Source organism: Python bivittatus, unplaced genomic scaffold, assembly GCF_059951505.1.
Source record: "Python bivittatus isolate LINGU-HERP-01145 unplaced genomic scaffold, Pbiv_v1 ctg000700_np1212, whole genome shotgun sequence".
NCBI classification, from domain to species: domain Eukaryota; kingdom Metazoa; phylum Chordata; class Lepidosauria; order Squamata; family Pythonidae; genus Python; species Python bivittatus.
Window position 1 is genome coordinate 85,103,619 of NW_028277098.1, and position 13,654 is coordinate 85,117,272.

The 13,654-nt window shown below is 38.8% G+C and overlaps 1 protein-coding gene across 1 annotated transcript in view; it reads right to left on the reverse strand.

The window, feature by feature from the left end:
- Positions 1–2,464: 2,464 nt before the first annotated feature.
- PREX1 (phosphatidylinositol-3,4,5-trisphosphate dependent Rac exchange factor 1) overlaps positions 2,465–13,654 on the reverse strand; it is a 237,349-nt gene continuing 226,159 nt past the window's right edge. The window contains exons 38-40 of the mRNA XM_088153617.1: positions 10,216–10,318; positions 9,482–9,549; positions 2,465–5,801 (exon numbers count right to left, since the gene is read on the reverse strand). Coding sequence (XP_088009743.1) covers positions 5,759–5,801; positions 9,482–9,549; positions 10,216–10,318 — 214 coding nt within the window. The 3' untranslated portion in view covers positions 2,465–5,758. The remainder of the gene's footprint in view (positions 5,802–9,481; positions 9,550–10,215; positions 10,319–13,654) is intronic.

Sequence of the window (13,654 nt, forward strand, 5' to 3'; positions counted from 1 at the left end):
TGTCTGTTGGGACCCTGGAAGCCTTCTCTGTAACAGCACCTGCCCTCTGGAATGTTTCCCCCGAGATCTGGATGACCCCCACCCTGTTGGTGTTTCAAAGGAGCCTGAAGATGTGGCTGTCTGCCCAGGCCTTTGGCGAGGGTGAGTGAAGCCCCCCCTTTTTCTTGTTCTTTGTTCCCATCCAGGTTTGTCATCTCGGTCATTTTTCTTCTTTTTTGTTTTGTTTCATTCCCTTGTTTTAAAATGTATTTAATAATTTGTAAACAGCTGAGAGTCACTGGGAGTCAGGCAATATGCACACGTAATGAAGTATTATTCTTATTGTATTGTCGAAGGCTTTCACAGCAGGAATACGATGGCTGGTGTGGGTCTTCCGGGCTGTGTGGCTGTGTTCTGGAAGTTTTGTTTCCTAACGTTTCGCCAGCATCTGTGACTGGCATCTTCAGAGGGCAGGAGCACAGACAGGAGCAGTTCTCTCTGTGCCCAGGATGATGTGACCCTGTTGTGGGTATTTATAGAGATCAGTGAGGGTGCCTGAAGGGGGGGGGGGTTGGGTTAACGAGTGGTTGCTTGTTTTGGTGTCAGAGCCACATTTCCAAGTGGAGAACCTTCCCCCCCCGGGCCCAACCAGGTCTCAGTAAGACGTCAGGTCGGCTCCCTCCTCCAAGATAGCAGCCATTCGTTAATCCAACCCCCCTCCACCCCACACACCCCCAAACCCCCCTTCAGGCACCCTCGCTGATCTCTATAAATACCCACAACAGGGTCACATCATCCTGGGCACAGAGAGAACTGCTCCTGTCTGTGCTCCTGCCCTCTGAAGATGCCGGTCACAGATGCTGGTGAAACGTTAGGAAACAAAACTTCCAGAACACGGCCACACAGCCTGGAAGACCCATACCAGCCATATTATTCTTATTGTTTTTTAGGTTGTGAGCCATTGAGAGTCTGTATATGATCACGGCAGGGTATAAATGTGATAAAGAAATGCTTTGGGCTTTGAATATATTATGAATCAGCCATTTGTGGCTTATTCAAGTAGCTATGATTAAGCAAACTATAGATCAGTGCAATATGAGTCTTGTCTCCCATACATACACACTAAACTTAGCATTAAAATAAATGCCTAATCTAGAACTACATTGTCTGCAGTAGAAGCTGCAATTATTCATTTAGATGTTTTCATTTTATCCAGTCTCAGCAATGCTAGCTGTTTTGTAATTTTAAGTATAAGAAAAATTTGCGTTATCTCTGTGATAACGCTGCTGGGTTCACATTACATGCTATATCCAACAAACTGAACCATATTACAGCTTAGGTATGTGCAAAACCTACCAATCCACTCCTCCTTCGGGTCACACTGAGACAGCTATTCTGGGGCGATCCAGCAATATGCCAACATCAATCCTTCAAATTAGAAGTAGTTTGTGATGTTCTGGGCATGGTCTAAGTCCCCAAACAAAGCTGTTTTGTTCGGAAAACTACATCTAGAACATCACAGCTGGCTTGGCAAGGTCTGAAGGAGGGACGGAACATTCCTGAATTCTCAGGAATGTCCCATTTCCAGAACATTTCGTTTTGCACAGTCCTATTATGACTTAACACAATAGGCTACTTAACTCAGCATGCTTAAACAGGCTGGGTTTTCACATCACATTGAATCACAAAGTACCCAGCTTTTCAGCCTAGCCTAGGATGTTGTGCAAATCCAATCAAGACTCAGCTGTGCATCTTGATTAGGTGAGTTGAAGCTTATATCCATGCTTAGATATTTTCATTGAAATAGACAGGAATGACATCACATGCTACATTTTCATGTAGACTTCTGAGACCTTGGTCTGAATAATTGGCTGAATTCTTTTTTGGACGAAGCTCTCCAGCAGTTTTCAATAAAGATATTTGCAAATTTAATGGGAAAGGTCATTGAAAATGAAACCCAAACTCTCAGTAACGTAATGTCTGAATCAAATGCCAAATTTTCCATAACATTCTCTTCATTATGACATTAAGGAGCCTCTGAGATAATGAAACACAGCTGATATTTAATGCATCAGGTCTGTGTTCAACTACTGATACTTTTTGTTGAGACCTCCCAAACGAATTTTTACTCGCTCCCCCCCCCCCGCCCCGCAACAATATATATTTTCCCACTTGGAGGACCTGAGAGGTTTGGCAGAACAGAGAGGAATTAGAATTTTCTCCTATCATGCTTATAAAACAAGGGAATGGCAACATTAAAAAAGCATAATTTTAAAATGGACTTCTCTGTGGGGACTATCATTTCATAACAGACGAATATCTGCTTGAGAGACCAATTAAAAAAAACAAAAACAAACCTTGATTCATCAATTTTCCGTTGAGTTAGGATGAGAGTAACCCATATGGGAGGTGAGCAAACCAGCACCTATAGAAACTGCAAGACAACTAGATGGATCAGCAATGAATGGAACAAAATAGGTTAGCCATCAAATGTATTAACTCATTTATCTTATCATAAGACACATACACATATACATACCATTAGCAATACAGCAAGGAAAAATCAAAGAAAGCTACTGGAGTTGACTTCACAACGACAGTGTACTTTTTATATACATACAGTACATCTGAAAATGCCAGTTACACATTGCTATAAAAATATGATCTGTTACTTTCCCAGATTGGCAAAGCCAATGTTTTCAGAAAGACTCCATACAATTTATTCTAAAGAAAAGTGATTGCTCCTTTACTGGGTGTGACAGAAATGTATGAAGGGTAAGGGAGCTTCCAGGAGCTAGTTTCAGTGCTGTGATGAGGGAAATGTCAGTTGCAGGCTTGTAAGAGAGGAGACCAGGGAAAACATGCAATGGATGTTTAGGGTAATTGCATAGGAGAATCTCACCTGGATCTTACTATCCCACCCAAGTCTAACTGCCTTCAAAGCAACAGTGTACAAAGCATTTAGGCAATGGCTACTCTAGCTAAGGGTAGACACCCAGCTAACACCCAATGTATCTGGAGAACACCAAGATGTAGAAGACTGCATTTAGGACATGGTAGTGAGTTCAGCTGGAGTAACAAAAACAGCTCTACACCTTACTCTCTGCAGTAATATTAGCAGATACTGCACTCTTGGTCTTCTACTGAACTTATCCCGATGCCTTGTGACCCCTTCAATGCCAATATATGTACACTGGTTCCACTTTACAGACATTCTCCAAATGTGCAAATGTTGTGGGCAAGAGATGCAGGAATAGTTCTATTCTCCCCTCTATATGTTCACTTCTGTGCACTGGACAATGCTTGTGAACACAGACTGCAGCCTTCCTGGTTCACTTAGTGAATTCTCACTTGCCACTGTACAGTATGTGCAATATCCTCAACAGTAGAAAATGTGTACACTTGAAAATGAAACAATGAATTATGCAAACAGCAAGTGACCGGTCCCTTCAAAAGGAAGCCTTAACTTACTTCTGCGACTATCCCATAAGGCCTTTCATGACTGTACATTACTCCGGCATCTAAATCCATGGTACATCATCTTTACATTCAATGGGGTATGTAGGAGGCAAGAGCAACAACAAAATTCTTGACATTATAATTAGGCTCCAATATTGGTTGCATGAACCAAACTTCACAGTGGTCTCAGTGAAATTGAAGGGCATAAGGCAGATTAATAAATGTTGGGACATGCAGAAGGCTGATGCAAGGCTTTAGATTCAAATCTAATTTTCCCTAGCTCGGCAGTCATGCACAGACAGCCACCTTCACGATTGTGCACCTAAATGCAATTTGCTGAGAAAGTCCCATGTAAAATATTAGCCTCCCCTGGCTGAACTGTTTTAAATTAGCCTACATTTGGATGCTCACCATATGTTACCGTATATAACGGGGAGAATAAACTGCTATATTTCAGTTGTAGCATCCAAGTGGCATGAAACAAAATGACTACCTCAGTCTGCCGGGCAAATCTTCTAGAGAATTTTACTAACTTTAGATGAGTTCCATTCAGTAGCTTATTAAAAGCAACAATTAAAGGCATTTTTCAGCTAAGGATTTTGGATTTTTTTCTTAATCCAATTTCTTATGGTAGTACACTAGTTTTCACCAGGAAGCCTAAAGCTGCCATCTGCTGGCCATGTATCTATATGACAGTCTTATTTATTCTAATATGAATAAATGATAGTCTTATGTACTAGTCAGAAATGAAATTGTACTTTAACTAGAATCTCAAATAGATTCAGATATCACTGCATGTTTCCTCCTCTGATCAACTTCCTCGTCAAGAGTAGAAGTAGAGGAACCATTTTCAGTGTACACACAAAAATGAAGGTTTTGATTATTAACAAACACTGGAGTTTATTAAATGCCCTATTCAAAGCCACCCCCACCCTCGGCCCCAAATCCTTTTCTGCATGCCTTAAATACCACAAGTCACTTTAAGGAATTTCTATGCATGCCCAGCAATATGCATTTTACAGCATATTATGGTGTTAAATTATTAGTGATATAGACGAGTATTAGTTTTATTCCCCTTAATTTCTTCTAGTATCTTGATCAACTTGGATAATTAATTTAAGGCACTCGCTCCACAAGAATGTTATTTCTGGCCTGAGATTGCTCTTTTTTAAAAAAATTACATTGCAGATGGTAATTTAAAAGTAAATCACCATGCTAGTAATCATCCTGATCAAACCGAAAAATGTCTAAAATTGGGAAAAATGAAGTACATTATGTACACAACCAATTTTTTGTTTTAAATTACAACCTACTTATATTCTATTTTTAAAAAGAAAAAAAGATTAAAGTCTACTTAAATACTGAAAAGTTTTAAATATCATAACAATATTTTCAGTGAACTACTACATATCTACCAGTATATTGGCCCCTTTGAAACAATACTTTTTTTATTTAAATCTTGCATATATAGTAACATATTCCAAAACAGATCATCTATTCCACATAAATAAGTATATTTCTGTCCTTGTTTTAAAAACCTTTATAGGTTTAAATTATTGAAGCAAAGAGCTCTGTTTGCTTCCCCTTTTGTATCAACTTTTTTTTTAAAAAAATCCTTCATTGTTAATCTCACTGGTAAAATATAACTGTATTTCCAGAATACATAATGGACCATTAGTTTTTTGTTTTTGTTTTTCTTAAATGTGTTAACTGCAAATCCTGAACTTTACAGTAAAAGTTAAAAGGAATTTCTTGTAGAAAGTCTCATGGAATGTGTACTCTATAGGGTTTGGTTTATATTAGTATGAAGTGAAAAATTCTTTGAACAAACCAGAGGGATGTGTGCTATTTGAAATTTCAAAGTGCAAGTGAGTGTACATTTTCTTGTTTAAAAAAGTGAATGTTTGTGAAACTCTTATTCAAGGCAACTGGCCAACACTTTGCTAGAAAATCTGTGGTAGTCCAAACACCATGGCAGGTGGGTTTGCTTCACCTTCTATCTTCCGTGCCCATCCAAAATTCAGAATCCACAACGTTCCACATCAGGCAACCTGAGAAAGGTGATTCTTCCATCCACATTCTGGAGAATTTTGAGAACTTCTGCATCAAGCCCAGAAAGAGTAAGCAGGCCTGCCCCCGTAATTTGGCAGGAGGGAAGGAGAAAGAGAAGTCCTTAGTGCACTGGACTACCTAAAAGAATAGAATCCAGGACCCTCCTCTGTCTTCTGGACTCAGCACCACTGACATAAGACAGTACTCAGGCAGAACTGCTCTCTGCTAAACACTTCTGCGACTCCAAGATAACGTGTTTCCTTTCCTCTTACAAATCTCCATCTGCAGGCGGTTGACACAACTTGTAGATTCTGTAAAAAAATGTGACATATAAGGTGGTGTTACAAAAAGAACCTTAAGGATAATGTGGCAGAGTGAAATAAATCAAATTCTTTTAAAGCAGCCATACCCAGGGTCTTTCCCTCTAGATCCTGCATAATTTTCATGCCTTTAGCCATGCTGGTGAGGAGTTAGGATGCAGTCTATTATATCTGGAGGCAATCTATTTATTTTTTATTTATTTTATTTATTACTTGATTTATAAGGCTGTGCAACTCAACAACGTGACTCTGGGTGGTGTACAACAACAAAAAACTAACCATAAACCCAAAAAGGACCACATAACTTTAAAACATACACAATATATAAATATGCACTTAAAATACAGAATATAAAACGGCGACCAGCACCATAATAAAAACAATCAAAAGGGGACTCCACTCAAGTGGCCCCAAATGCCTGGCAGAAAAGCCAGGTCTTATCTATTTGGGACAGGTGTACGTTAAATTACCTCCTTCCAAGGCATAGGTGATTCAAAGCAAACTGTAATTCACCTATGGAATGTCATGATTCCTTTGAATCCCCTTTTCCCTCTGGAATGCTTCATGATATGAACATGAAAAACTAATTCATGGCGAAGAAACAGTTGGTCCATTTTGTCTTCTACTATCTGCTTTAGCAGCTGCCTAGAAGCTAGGAGAAAATCTTTCTTATTTCAACTATATTTTGCATGCAAAATACTGCTCTGTCTTTGAGATATGGCCAATGTCTGCTATGACTTGCTGACAGATAATAGCAAAAATGGCCTGTAAAGTATATTGAAAATTCAGACAAAATACCGAAGAGAGAGGAGTTCTCAGCATCTTCAGAATGACAATACTGTTGGTAGTTATCATGGTGTACTTAAAACAGTTTGCAATTTTTTTTTTGTAATAACTGTATTGAAGTTTTTAATAGACATAGCAAAAACAAATACAAACTGAACTAAAAGATTAAATAAAAGTAAAAAAAAGTTTTTAAAGTGCAAGAGAAAGAAAGAAAGAAAAAAGAAAAGAGTGAAAAGAAAAAAGGAAAAAAGGAAAAATAAACAAAGACAATAGGGGCTTCCAACCTTCATCACACCAAGCACAAGCTAACATAATAACTCTTCATCCTGTTTTAAAATTACAAACAAAAAACTCTTCTTCCCATAACCTAACTCATATCTATACGCAATCCAGAAACCTTCATCTTTTCAGGCCTGGTTCAGCAAAAAGTCCATTAGAAGTTACCAGAAATATCAAACAGATCATTTATCCCTGATCAGATAGTCCAACTTTATACTCCTTCCTTTTGCGCTTCACAATCTTGGCCTTTAATTCGTTCCAGTGGTGTTGCAGGATTTGATCTTTCATCCATCTCTGGCATTCCAAATGATTCTTCAAATCCTTTACCAAGCTCCTTTGTAAATCCAGTAAAGAGGCACTGTCCAGGATTTCTTGTTGCAACTGCTCCTTGTCCAAGTCATTTTCTTGATTTGTCTTTTGTATTTCCATTTTAGTAATCTTTTCAGTTTCATTATATTCCATACTTACAGGTTCTATCATATCTGTGTCAAGTATAAGTTGCTTTTTAAAATCTCCCTTAACATCTTCTAAAAGTTTAAACATTGGAACCTGCATGTTTTCTACAATATTAGTTATTAATATCTCAGTCCATTTTTCAAAGAACTCTTTAAGTAACTCAAAAGTTATACCAGGATTGGCCATTTTAAAACTTTAGTTTAAACATTAATAGATGCACTTTTCCCTTTTTCCCCTGTCTGGTCCTTCAGTCCCCTCTAGTGTCCATATGCAACATTCAAAGAATCTCAGTTCCTAATGTGGATTTAGTTCCATTTCAGTCATTTTCCACGGGTGTATTATTTAATTATATACTTGTTTTTCAAATCTCACAGCAAAAGTACACATGTTCCAAATTCCTCTTGTCTCCTACTCTGTTTATAACTTTCTTAAAACAAAACAAAAAAAATTTTTTTTTGCTTTTTGCCAATTATATATTGTTTTTAAACTTTTAAGTCTCTATTTAAAATTCCTTCTATCAAAGAAAGAAGGTAAAAGTCACCAGGTGTCAAATTAAACTCAGCTTTTGAAGGTCTCTAATATCCATGAGATAGTTAAATAGATCATTTCCAAAGGTGATTAGAAAGTGAGTGTAGCTGGCTTAGTGTCCTTTTTAAAGGGTCTGCTGCAGCTGAGATCAAGATATCGTCTTCTTCATCTCCTGGTGCTCAGTCCTGTTGGGGGGCTGTTGTTCTACGATCCCTTCCTGAGGAGCTGCTATTCGGAGCACTTATGAGCGATCTCCTGTCCCCTCTTTCTCCAGAGAGGTTCCAAAGGACCGGTTTACTTGCCGGTCCCTTGTTCTTCACCGCCGTCATCATCTCCGCTTTTCGCAAAGACATCTATGACTCTTCTGGAAGCTCTCAGTTTTCAATTTCTAATATTTCAGAACCTATATACTGCTGCATTTCAATGTTTTACTCTCAATGGCCCTAGAGGGCAAATGTATGAAGACCACTTATAATCCAATAATCTGCCTGTGTGGAGTATTGGAAACTTTGGTCCATGACCTCTCATACTGCCTTTTCTGCACAGATACATGAAGTGCCACATTCAAACTTTCCCCGTTGGGTCTGATGAAGCTCAAAGAATAACTGCAAGTGTAGTCAAATTTGCTGGAGCAGCTTTAGAATTTGCCATCACCAGCTGACTGCCAGCTAACATCCTTTTATTCCACAATAGCTCAGTGTTTACTCAATAGAATCATATTCAACGTTCCTTTTCTTTGTCCTTGTTCTTGATTTCCACTTAGAATTCTACCTGTTTTAAAAGGGATAAATGGTGTGCAACATATTCTGACTTCTCATTTCATGCTATTGTACTATTATTTCAGTCTGTGGTTGTAATAATAAAGATTGACTGCTAGTTATTCTTACAGACAGGAAAGCTAGAGAAATAGGTCCATTCTGCATCATCAGACCCTCAGCTCAGGTGCTATGTGTTCAGGGTCACTGAGAACATCAGATCCAGAGAGGCTTCCTTCCTTTAGGTCTCCCTGGACTAAAAAGCTCTACAGGATAATTTGTTAAAATCTCCCTTTGCCATTTTTTGAAAGCACTAAGTATTCATGCTTGTTGCGTATATCTTTGGAGTCCTTGGGGTTCTCTGAGCTTGGTTGCTTTCTTGCAGACATTTCATTACCTGGTTAGGTAACATCTTCAGTGCTAGAAAGGAGTGTGGTTTGCTCTCTGTTTATATACAGTAGCTTGCCCTGTCAGTGTTGGTGGGGGAGTTGTTTCCTCCTTGGTAGTTCCTTAATTAGGGTATTGTTTACTACTTGATTGTTTGTCTGGTGTTAATCCTGGTGTTATATCTTATATCTTACATCTTTGATATCAATCATTTTAATTATTAGGTTATTTAATCTCTTCATGCAGCCCAGAGCCTTGTCTCTCAACACTCTTCAGGCAGCTGATCACGCCTTGATAATTTGAAGTCATTATAACCCCAAAGGGTTAGGGGGAATAACATCATATGCCTTGAGGAATAGCTTTGAAACTGCTGCAATTAATGATAGCACAAAGTTAACTGGATAAATATGTACGTTTACATGTGTGCATGCTCAGATGATAGTTCCACAAGAAAAGTCATAGCTGAACATAGCTACCTACCGGGGTGCAGATTGTGGCATCTGATCCATCACTTTCAGATTTTTTGCAGAGATTTCAACCCTTGGCCCCTAAAGAAAAACAGACAAGAATAGTTACTTTGGCAGTACTAGTAAAACACTGCAACCCTGGAGGGAATGCCAAAGCAGAAATATATTATTTTTATCTGAAAATCTATACATAGCCATAAAGCAGCTTTGTAGAAGAGGGGGGTGGTCGAGTAGCCTTCTGTGCTTGTTTAAGATGAAAGACTTCAGTATGTGTTTTGCAGATGCTACTGCCCAACACAGTGAGAGTGTCACAACACAACAGGATGCTGACAAGTATCCTGAGAGCGTGCATGAGGATATGTGCATTCGGCACAGACTGCACTTCTCCCTTTAAACCAAGGATGGGCAACATGTGGCTTTTCAGATGTTGCTTCCCTACAGCTTCCCACAATCCCTATTAGCATGGCCAGTGATGAAAGATGCTCAAAACTGTAATTTGCTAACATCTGGGGATGCAAAGCTTCTCTATCTTGTTTAAAGTATACGATTTATAGGTTCCTGAGTATTTATCATAAGCATATCATTTTTATTACCTTTTGTATCATTAAATGATGAGGATACCCTGCATATAAAAATCCTGAGCAGCTCATACTACAAGTAACATCTTCTGTTAGTTGCATATTCATTGTCCCATTTGGAAATTTATGGTTGCTAATATTATTTATCAAATGCTTCATTAATACTCACTTGCTTTCTCATTATGTCTGTTGCCTGCATAATACACTTGGGCAAGAGTCCATGACTTCGAGCCAATATTGCCGCTTGCTCCAATGACACACACAGTGTGCTCCTAATAATATAACACAAATAACATTGCATTCAGGAACTCAACACATGGTCAGCCCTACAGTGGGGCAAAAAAGTATTTAGTCAGCCACCAATTGTGCAAGTTCTCCCACTTAAAAAGATGAGAGAGGCCTGTAATTTTCATCATAGGTATACCTCAACTATGAGAGACAAAATGGGGAAAAAAATCCAGAAAATCACATTGTCTGATTTTTAAAGAATTTATTTGCAAATCATGGTGGAAAATAAGTATTTGGTCACCTACAAACAAGCAAGATGTCTGGCTCTCACAGACCTGTAACTACTTCTTTAAGAGGCTCCTCTGTCCTCCACTTGTTACCTGTAGTAATGGCACCTGTTTGACCTTGTTATCAGTATAAAAGACACCTGTCCACAACCTCAAACAGTCACACTCCAAACTTCATTATGACCAAGACCAAAGAGCTGTCGAAGTTCACCAGAAACAAAATTGTAGACCTGCACCAGGCTGGGAAGACTGAATCTGCAATAGGCAAGCAGCTTGGTGTGAAGAAATCAACTGTGGGAGCAATAATTAGAAAATGGAAGACATACAAGACCACTGATAATCTCCCTCGATCTGGGGCTCCATGCAAGATCTCACCCTGTGGGGTCAAAATGATCACAAGAACGGTGAGCAAAAATCCCAGAACCACACGGGGGGACCTAGTGAATGACCTGCAGAGAGCTGGGACCAAAGTAACAAAGGCTACCATCAGTAACACACTATGCCACCAGGGACTCAAATCCTGCAGTGCCAGACGTGTCCCCCTGCTTAAGCCAGTACATGTCTGGGCCCGTCTGAAGTTTGCTAGAGAGCATTTAGATGATCCAGAAGAGGATTGGGAGAATGTCAGATGAAACCAACGTTAGAACGTTTTGGTCTAAACTCAACTCGTGGTGTTTGGAGGAGAGAGAATGCTGAGTTGCATCCAAAGAACACCATACCTACTGTGAAGCATGGGGGTGGAAACATCATGCTTTGGGGATGTTTTTCTGCAAAGGGACCAGGACGACTGATCCGTGTAAAGGAAAGAATGAATGGGGCCATGTATCGTGAGATTTTGCGTGAACACCTCCTTCCATCAGCAAGGGCATTGAAGATGAAATGTGGCTGGGTCTTTCAGCATGACAATGATCCCAAACACACCGCCTGGGCAGCGAAGGAGTGGCTTCGTAAGAAGCATTTCAAGGTCCTGGAGTGGCCTAGCCAGTCTCCAGATCTCAACCCCATGGAAAACCTTTGGAGGGAGCTGAAAGTCCATGTTGCCCAGCGACAGCCCCAAAACATCACTGCTCTAGAGGAAATCTGCATGGAGGAATGGGCCAAAATACCAGCAACAGTGTGTGAAAACCTTGTGAAGACTTACAGAAAACGTTTGACCTCTGTCATTGCCAACAAAGGATATATAACAAAGTATTGAAATGAACTTTTGATATTGACCAAATACTTATTTTCCACCATGATTTGCAAATAAATTCTTTAAAAATCAGACAATGTGATTTTCTGGATTTTTTTCCCCATTTTGTCTCTCATAGTTGAGGTATACCTATGATGAAAATTACAGGCCTCTCTCATCTTTTTAAGTGGGAGAACTTGCACAATTGGTGGCTGACTAAATACTCTTTTGCCCCACTGTATATATCAGATATCTATAACCAGGCTGCCAGCGGCCCCACCCTTCCCGGAGTACTCTCCAAAATGTGTCACCAAATTATACATTTCTAATGTCATAGAAGTAAAAATGACTGAATGTCACATTAATGCATTTACTAAATATTGTGTTATTTCAATTATCTCCACATTTCTGTTAAATTCTATTACCTTTAGGTTTTCTGCAGTCCCTATCAATTCTTTGCCCTGGCCCCACTCATTCTGTCCCGTTCATGCCTACCTTAGGGAATGCAATTGTAATGGCACCACATAAAGACCAAGTGTGGGGCATGGCCTGAGAAATTTTGCCCATCTTGCTGTACATATTTTCCTGTAAGTTTATTCAAATTCATGGGACAGATATCTGAGAAGGACTTACAAGATATGGATAAGACTGTAGCTAATTTTTGTACACCACTCTTGATAATTTAAAGATCCCACTCCCCAGTTTAAAACACCATGAATATAAATTATTTAAATATAGACCTATAACATTTTAATATCATTTACACTTTAATCTTGCTTTTCAATCAAAAAATTGATTTGTTGCTATTGTTGTTGTATAGGACTACGTTGCCAATTTTTATATGGCTTATTTAATGTTGCATGTTCACCCAAGAGTTCTTTGTCATTCTTGAATTAAGGGACAGATGAGGTGTGAATACATTAACTGAAAGAACATTTTAAAATGTATCTCCAATTGTGAACAAGTGAAATATAATATTTGAAATGATCGCATCTGAAAATAGAATATAAACTCTCTATAAAATGCATGGAAAGTAAAAAAAAATATAAAGTAATTTAAGTCAGCTCTCTGCAGAGTATCAGCAGAAACCAAAACTAACCAGTTAGGCCCAGTACCTGCTGAAGTTGTAAACCTGCCTTGACTTTGCCTTATATGATTATAGGTATGGACTTACGTCTGGACCTTTGAGACTCCAAGCTGATGCTTTTCAATCTCCTCCCCCCCCCTCCCCATTCCCCTCTAGATCTCTCTATGTGGAAAACTAAATGTTGGGATAGAAGATTTTGTGCTGTTTGCAGGACAAAATTTAATCATGAGAGTCCTCATTTGAAACAAGCATTTGTGTTTTCAGAGCTGGGATAGCAACCATCTTCATTGTCCTTGAACACTAGATGTAATTTAGCACCAGCAACCCATGGGAGCCAATATGTATTTAATTCAGAACCAATCTCGGGACTCAGGACGTTAGTCGTAGACATCAAGGATGAAACATCTGATCTAATTTTTTAGACTTTCTTGCTTTTTCTCCATTCCCTTTTTTTGTGATACCTTGCCTGATTAAAAGTTCTCAAGAATTCAAAACCTCGTGCACTCTTTTATGATATTTTAATTGGTTCTAAGTGGCTGATCTTGCAAAAACTAATCAGGGTCAGACCTAGTTAATACATAGGTGGAAGACTACCAGGAAATTCCAGACTGGGAAGTAAAAAAAAAAAAAAAAATCCAGAGGTGAGTAATAGTCTCACTTCTATACTATGGCCAAGAAAACAACATGGATGCATTTCTATAGTCACCAGAAGCCAAGCTGTAATATTAAATAAGCCATATAAAAATTGGCAATGTATCCCTATACAACAACAGGAGCAGCAAATCATTTAAAAACCAAAAATCAAGATTAAAAAACATCAACCGTAATAAAGGTG